At 44.4% G+C, this 8,779-nt stretch overlaps 1 protein-coding gene across 1 annotated transcript in view; it reads left to right on the plus strand.

Annotated features, from left to right (window-relative positions):
- Nucleotides 1-8,540, plus strand: part of Trappc11 (trafficking protein particle complex subunit 11) — a 43,019-nt gene extending 34,479 nt beyond the window's left edge. Inside the window, exons 27-30 of the mRNA XM_021169277.3 lie at nt 1,585-1,676; nt 3,471-3,604; nt 5,175-5,342; nt 7,723-8,540. Of these exons, the coding sequence (XP_021024936.1) occupies nt 1,585-1,676; nt 3,471-3,604; nt 5,175-5,342; nt 7,723-7,767 (439 nt within the window). The 3' untranslated portion in view covers nt 7,768-8,540. The remainder of the gene's footprint in view (nt 1-1,584; nt 1,677-3,470; nt 3,605-5,174; nt 5,343-7,722) is intronic.
- The last annotated feature ends 239 nt before the right edge of the window (nt 8,541-8,779 follow it).

The raw sequence follows: 8,779 nt of genomic DNA on the forward strand, positions 1-8,779 counted from the left end.
TGCCATTTATCCTAATGAAGTACAGGGTGGAGTGACAGTCATAAGTGTGATGACTATGTTAAATCTCAATGATGAGGCAGATGAAACAAACTTCGTTGGACACAATTTCTGACTGAAATGCCAGTAAGACTTCAGTCAAACTGAAGCTGAATACAGGGCTGAGAGCATCAGTGGAGTCCTCCTGTAGTCAGAGGGTTGTCTGCAGAAGAACCTGACAGAGGTTGCCAGGAAGATGGCTCAGCGGCCAAAGGGTGCCTGTGCCAAGCCTGACAGCCTGGGCTCTATCTCTGGAGTGCACATGATGGAAAGACAAGTGTCCGCTGACCTCCACACTCAGGCTGTGACCACACATAACTTTATTTTTTTTAAGATTTATTTATTTATTTAATGTATGTGAGTACACTGTAGCTGTACAGATGGTTGTGAGCCTTCATGTGGTTGTTGGGAATTGAATTTTTAGGACCTCTGCTCGCTCCAGTCGGCTCCACTCCACTCAGCTTCGCTCACTCTAGTCAACTCCACTTGCTCAGTCCCTGCTTGCTCCAGCCCACAGATTTAATTATTATTATAAATAAGTACACTGTAGCTGACTTCAGACACACCAGAAGAGGGTGGGAGATCTCATTACGGGTGGCTGTGAGCCACCATGTGGTTGCTGGGATTTGAACTCAGGACCTTCGGAAAAAGAGTCAGTACTCTTACCTGCTGAGCCATCTCGCCAGCCCCCCACACATGAATTTATATATGTATGCCTATGTACGCACTTAAACATAGACAAAGTGGATTTTTTAAAAAGACAACCAAGGGATTAAGGACTAAGGGGGGTTACTGGATATAATGTGACTGTGCAACACTTGGTTATGTTTCTGTTGATAGAAATAAGCCTCTTGGTGTCTTAGAAAGGTGTCATCTTGAGCTGGGATGACAGCAGTTAAGAACCCCTGTTGCTCTTGCAAGAAGACCTGGGTTTAGTTCCCAGAATATACCAGCTCATAATCATTCATAACTAGGAGATCCAATACCCTCTTCTGAACTTCATGGGCACCAAGCACACACGTGGTGCACATATATCCATTCAGACAAAAAAACTTACAAAAGATAAGGCTAAAAATATTAAAATTAAAATTTCCAATTCATTGAAAGAAATCATACAGAATGAAAAGACAAAATGCAAAATTATGATTTTTTTGTTTCTACTGTGTACTTGTGTTGAGTTCTGATTATGCCCTTTGAAAGCCCACCTCAGCAGCATCCAGAGAGAGAAGAGGAGTTTGTGTCTAGTGTAAATCTGCAGTATTTTTGCCTTGAAAAATCCTGCTTCCCAGACACAGAATCCAGTGATGTGCTTCAAGTGTTAACGGTCATAGCTCCTGCCTTAGCTCCCAGTGGTAACACCCAGTAGCCCTAGGTTGTAACATCTGCTCATTGAATATTCAGAGCAACAGTGGGATTCAAAATGCTGTTGGTGGAGTTTTGCGAAATGGATAATTTGTTTTTCTTTTGAAGGAGTTGATAATACAGGTTCCTGTGTTTGGTTAAGTAACTTTCTAAGTGTGAGTTTCAGAGCTGCACTTTCTGCCGTAGGGCCTCGGTTATGGAAAGCATCCCTGCCGTCAGCACCGTCATCACACTGCCTCATGTGATTGCTGAAAACATCCCTCTCCACGTGAACGCAGGTGGGATTTTCATGGTACTCATACTGGGCTTCGAGGAACTTAGTTTGGTAGCAGTATATTATGCAAAATGGCTAACATCTCTAAACTTTTTTTTTTTTTGGGGGGGGGGTTGTTTTGTTTTTCGAGACAGGGTTTCTCTGTGTAGCCCTGGCTGTCCTGGAACTCACTCTGTAGACCAGGCTGGCCTCGAACTCAAAAATCCGCCTGCCTCTGCCTCCCGAGTGCTGGGATTAAAGGCGTGCGTCACCACACCCAGCAATCTCTATAAACTTTTTATGGTCCTACCCCAGCTATTATCAGCCATATCCCACATGCCATTTCATCTAAATGGACTTAAAATTATCAGTGGATTCTTTGTTTAGGAGGGTGGCTGAGACATGATCTCATTATTTAGTCCTGGATAGCCTTGAACTTTGTAAGTAGACTAGGCTGGCCTCACACTCACACAGAGCCTCCTGCCTCTGCCTCATGAATGCTGGAATAAAAGATATGTGCCACTCTGCCCAGCCTAGCAATAGATTCTTAAATATCACCAGATTGAAATGTTGAAACTTTGGTTGTCTGGGTGTTTTCTCAGCTCCTCTTCAGGTCTTTCCATGGCAGGATGTGGCTAATTCTTTAGCTGTCTCTAGGTGGGCTGCTGTCTGCTCCCTCATTGTTAGCCCCTAGCTCTGTTTTCAGTGTTCCTGCCTGCACACCTACCCTCCTTTGCTGCTTCCACCTGCCCTTCCCTCTTCCTCATGATTTGTTGAGGAAGCCAACTCATTTGCTTGATTTTGCTGATTTTATGATATAATTTTTAACTGTTTTCATATCCCTGTAAATTGACAGTCATCAGACTTGATCAGATTCAGTTTACAGTTTTGTTAGGAATGCTTCATGTCCCCTTTAGTGGGCATGTAATCTGCCTCCCTCCTGTTTTAACACAGGGTCACAGACAGTCCCGCTAATCTCAAACTAGGAAGCACATAGTAGCTATTGTAACTTCAACCGACCACCTTTTGTCTCTCTGTCTCTGTCTCTCTCCCGCTATCTCTCTCTTTCTCTGATCTTTTTAAGGTAGGGTGACATATAGTTTAGGCTAGCTTCAGACTCACTGCATAGCCAAGGCTGGCCTGAAACTCCTACTGTTCATTCTACCTCTCCCTTCCAAGTGCATGGCTTACAGGTGTGCCCACCACATGCCTGGCACATTTCTCCTCTCTCCACTGAATAATTCTATTGAGAGAAACGTTCCATTATCAGCCCCTAGCATGTCTATAATGATTTTAAAAATAGCATACAGTGCCTGCCTCCTACCATGCAGCCACCTGCAATGCTTGCCTAAGCGGAGCTGCATGTGACAGAGCAGCACAGATCACGTTGAGTGGCCTCTGCAAGAATGGTCACAAGCTTACAAAACATTTCACTTTTATATGTCGGTAAAAATAAGTCTGCAGAACTCCGGTGAAAAGGGCAAATCTGAAGGAGTGGATGAGTGGAAATTTTACCTCGGCTCAGTAAAATACAATGTTTGCTTATTCTAGTTTAGGAACTGTGCCTGATATTTTGGGAGATGGTTTGCATATTTGTAGTTATTTGTAACAGTTTGTGGCAGCCAGACTCCCTCTCTGTGTCAGTCACAGGAAATAATTCTTCCTCAGCCTGTCCTGTCAGCATCCTTTCCCAAAGGAAGGATCCCACACGCAAAGCCGCAAAGCCGTAACTTGAGTACCACTGGGTCTGTGTCTGTCTAACACACGCCTGTGTGATGAGCCGCCTTTCACCTCACGAGAACCTGTGCTTCCTCCATAGACCTGCCCTCGTTTGGGCGTGTCAGAGAGTCGTTGCCTGTCAGGTACCATCTGCAGAATAAGACCGACTTGGTTCAAGATGTAGAGATTTCTGTGGAGCCCAGTGACGCCTTCATGTTCTCAGGCCTCAAACAGGTACAGGTCATCCTTGCTGCTGCTGTGTGTGTGTGACCACAGGAGTGGGACCAACTAGCAGAGAACTGGGGTCGTGTTTTCATAGTGGTAAATTTTTAAGCCTTTTTAAAGATTAACTTCCTGCAGAGGTGTGTTGCCATTTCACATCTTTGAGATCAGATAGATGAGTTCTTACTCCTTATAAAGCATGGTTCACTGGTGACAGGACTACATTATAACAACACATTAGCATCCCTGAGCACCATAACCTCTTCTGTATTTGCCCGGTCTTGGCCTGTGGCCTGGACCACAGCTATCCTGAGGTTAAAGCTGCTTGGCTTCTCTGAAGACTTATACAGGGTTTTATCCTGCATAAAATGTACTTTTCTCTGCTCTGTTTAGGAACTATTTATTTATTGCCTATTCAACCTTTCTTCCTTATTCAGTCAAGTCAGATGGAAAAGTTTATCAATTTTTAAAATGAAAAACTCTGTCAAAAACATGTTCCTGAGGAGAGTCAGACACTCAGACGCCACACATTTGTCAGGGAATGACTTTTACTATTTTGCTTTTTGGTTTTTTTCAAGACAGGGTTTCCCTGTGTAGCCCTGGCTGTCCTGGAACTCAGAAATCTGCCTGCCTCTGCCTCCCAAGTGCTGGGATTAAAGGCGTGCGCCACCACTGCCCAGCACTAATGCCTTTTATTAACAAGGGACAGTTTTAATTACAGGACCAAATGTGTCTTAACACAAGTGTGTACCTCAAACAAACCAACCAGTTTGCTGTACATATTCAGATACACAGCAGAATTATACATGAATTATGTAGTATTGCTGTGTATCGTTATAAATGTATACATGTCCTAGCTTTAGTCCTTCACAAGCCTGTGCTATGTTGTCCCTGGCACAGAGTGTGCACACACATACGTGTTTCTCATTTGTAAACTAGTAAGCTGTTTCTGGGTTATTGTCTTGCCAGAACTTTACAGTGTATATTTTTCTAAAGTTTGATTTTTTTTTTTTTTGTCACGTAGTTATTGCGAGTTAGGAATGTCATGTCCACGTGCATCAGGGTAGCTGTGGAGGTCAGAGGACATTTGTGGGGGACAGTTCTCTCCTTACATCATGCGGGACCTGGAGACTGAACCCACGTTCTCAGGCTGGCCAGCATGCAGAGCCCTGCTCCACAAGTTGTTTACCTTAATATATAGCATGAAATTCCTACAAGAAATCACCAAAACCAGATAGTTTTTATTTTGATGAAAAGTGCCTATAAAGAGATATAGGAGGGTTTTGGTAAATTATTATATAATATCTTTTGAAGATTGTAATATACCTGGTGTAGGACAAAATGGTAACCCAACTAGAGTCCTTAAGAAGGCACGTGCTGCCCTTCTGATTTTGACAGAAACTGAGTGCTGGCGCCTGTGTCATAAAGTGCATTTCCGTATGTTTGGAAGGCCGGCTAGAGGAGAGCGTGCAACTTCACCAGCAGGGTTTGTCCTTCATAAATAACTGAGGGCAACGATGTAAGGGATGTGTGTTCATACAGGAAACTCTGAGACTGTCTTCCTCTGACTCTTCATCACTAGATCCGGTTGCGTATTCTCCCTGGCACCAAACAGGAAATGCTGTATAATTTCTATCCTCTGATGGCTGGGTACCAGCAGCTACCGTCGCTCAACATCAACTTGCTTAGGTTTCCCAACTTCACCAACCAGCTGCTCAGACGTTTCATCCCGACCAGCATTTTTGTGAAGGTGAGGCTTCCGGTTTTCCAGCCTTTAAACTCTATCTTAAAAGCAGACAGAAGCCTCGCCGAGGGAAAGTGAAAGCTGGCAGTGATGGCATTTGCTTTTAGCGTATGCATTTGGTAATTGTTTATTTCTGTGGTACCATCTTATAGAATCTAATTTCAAAGACTGTCATTTCCATAGATCAGCGGTTCACAACCTGTGCGTTGCTTTTTTCTGATGGTCTTAGGAACTCCCAACCATACATTCATTTTTGTGGCTACTTCATATCTGCAATTTTGCTACTGAGCCATGTCTCAGTTCTTAAAGCCATCGGCTATACATGTTTTTTGATGGTCTTGACCCACAGGCTGAGAACCTCTGCCTTAGATATTTAGTGATTTGTCTTTGTGGTGTCTTTGAACTTGGTTTCCCTTAGACACAGTGAAATGTGTGTTCAGTTGCAGTTCATAACTGCTTTCTATCAGATAGGTTAACTTTCTAAATAGCCTTGAACTTTCCTAGCTCTTACCTCTTTAATACAGGATTTAGATTCCTTCGGAAAAGGGCCAGAAATTATATTCTGAATTAATGTGTCAGTTTTAAACAGAATTATATTCTGAATTAATGTGTCAGTTTTAAACAGTCGCTTGTTTCAGTGTCTGCCTTGATTGAGAGGTTCCAGGTAATATGCCTAAGTTTTAATGTAATTAGCATGTCTTTTTCCAACCACCAGAGCACCTTGTTACCGTCACTGCCGTCAAGGGTGGGCTCGACCGCAGCATGTAAACAGATCATAGCTGGGATAGCTAATCTGAGGCAGACACACTCCTGTCCACTGCACCTGGAGGGCCCGAAGCACACGCCAAGCACAATTCGTGCTTTTAAAGAAACTGAGGTCACAAAACTACTGTCCAGTTATTTTTGAAGTTTCTTTTTAATTCTCAGAATTCCTCAGAATTCTCCTTACGCGACTCCATTCTTGAAGTGTGTTCAGCACACACACATCCTACATAAGTCTATAAGGTGCACTGGTCCACATGTGGTGGGCAAGTGCTGCACATTGTACACTCACCCACATACATGTGCGATGATGCCTTTGGAGGCCTGTACTACCTCAGGATAGCAGACAGTTTGGATCACGACATTATTCTGTTTCATGTTCTGAGCACTTTCTCATGCTCTCCCCTGCAGAAGTTGACTGTTGAGTATCTGTGATAAAATCACTTGCAAGCATTTCTTTTCAGCCAGGCATGGTTATACACAACTTTAGTTCCAGCACCTGGGAGGCAGAGGCGGCTGGGTTTAGTCTATATAGCGTTCAAGGGCATCCAGAGTTACAGAGAGAACCTGTCTTTAAAAACAAATCTTATACCCATTGGATGATTCTGTAACATGTTGCTAACCTATTGTGGATTTTACAGCCTAAATAGTTATATTCATCCCCAACACTATAAAACAGACAAACAATGCAGTTGTACATCCGTGCACGTGCACATCTGTGTGGGGGTCAGAGGTACCTTATGTTTGTCAGATGTTATCCATCTTGCTTTTTGAGGTAGGATCTCTCACTGGCCTGGAACAGTAAGCCAATGTTGACTGCTCAGTGAGCCCCAGAGATCTGCCTGTCCCCCGTTGTTGGGATCACAAGCACATGCCACCAGGCCCTGCTTTTCCCCCTGACATCTGGGGGTCAAATCCTGATCCTCAGTTCTGTGATGTCTTCGTTTGTCCTTAGCATCGACTGTCGGGGTGCGGTGTTCTATGTTTTATTGTCAGCATAGGAAAGCGAAAGTATTTGCTTCTATCCTTGAGCTTAGGGATGGGAGGATGGAAGGATGGATGATGGGTGTGTGGATGGATGGATGGATGGATGGATGGATGGATGGATGGATGGATGGATGGATGGACGGGTGGATGGACGGGTGGATGGGTGAGTGGATAGATGGATGGATGGACGGGTGGATGGGTGAGTGGATAGATGGATGGATGGACGGATGGATGGATGGATGGACAGACAGGTGGGTGGATGGATGGATGGGTGGGTGGGTACTTTGGGAGATCATTGTAAGTCCCATTTTTCCCAAATTTAAGATCAGGGGATTCTGAATGCCTAAAGGAGCTTTGTGTCAGTTCAGGTCTTGAGACACAGGAGGACGCTGAGCTTGCGTGGCTGGCAGGCCTTGGGGATAGCTCCCATTTTACACAGTGGCTATGAGGATCTGTGGGAGTGTGGAGAGCACAGGGCTAGGAGCGAGGTGCTGACTGAAGTGGATCTGCAGTGCAAGTATAGGGGCCGCTACTGCTTCAGTTTGTAAAATAGCCGCAGAAATTCCAAAGTGCTTTCCGTAACAGAGGCCTTCTTATGACGGTGTTGTAATTCCATCCTGCTTTTCCTGTTGTAAAGCCGCAGGGTCGCCTCTTGGAGGATACCTCCATCGCTGCTGCGTGATGTCCAGGACCAGCGCTTGGTGTTCTTACAGCGGAGTCAAGAGACTACCTGGGAGGTCTGCTGCGGCTGTAGCTTTGATCATGATGAAAAGTTAATCTTGCCTATTTTTTAATGGACATAATACCAGCTGCTCAGAGGAACTCATGGCTAAAATATTGAGGAAATCATCTTCTCTAGTTTTACTAATAAAAGTTTGAACTGTGTCATGTGATGTGAAAGGGTGTCAGGTCATCGTTGCTGTTAGTGCGATGTGTCTTGATGTCCAGCATCAATAGAAACAGATACCCAAGTGTGGCTGACAGAGGAGATGCAATTCACCTGGGTGTGCCTGCAAGTGACCCACCCTGTAAGTCCCCTGTGTACTTAGTGCAGACACAGCAAGCAGCCCAGGTCTGACTGAGGGACAGACCTCTGGGAGAGGGGGTTCATTGGAGCAGTTGAGAGCTGTGCTCTGTTTACCATTAGAAAGTTTCAAACCACAGCCCACACGTGCATTTGTGTGCGTCCCGGGGGACCTGACTACAAGCTTAGTTACGAGACCAAGTTTGTGAGAATGAAGCATTGAGAGTTGTCAGTCCCGTTACATAATTTCCTAAGTGCTATTTAGAATGACCTTTAAGTTCATGTAAATGGAAACAGATCATATGGTGAACATTTTCTTTGTAAAATATCTTAATTTAAAACTACATAATTTCTTAGAAATTTGTACTATGCAGACTGTGGGCATATTGTAAAAAGGAAATAGTGATGTAAATAAAATATGTTCTCTTTCACATCTGCTCGTAAATACCTTTGGTTTTCTTTTATGTGGTTGGATCTTAGTGTACACTTTACCAGGAACATTTTGCAGGGTAATGGAGAGCCCAGGAAGGTCTCTCTGTGTTCCAGGACCTGCTCAGCCCATGCAAGGCTGTCTGAGGGCATAAGTTCCTATGTCACGGGTTTTCAGGGACAGGCCATAGGAGTATGGCTCCCGAGTGGACTAGGATCTCACCTGTGTGGCTGGCTGGCT

The sequence above is a fragment of the Mus caroli genome, unplaced genomic scaffold (assembly GCF_978045245.1).
Source record: "Mus caroli unplaced genomic scaffold, Mus_caroli_1 scaffold_10, whole genome shotgun sequence".
In the NCBI taxonomy this organism is placed as follows: Eukaryota; Metazoa; Chordata; class Mammalia; order Rodentia; family Muridae; genus Mus; species Mus caroli.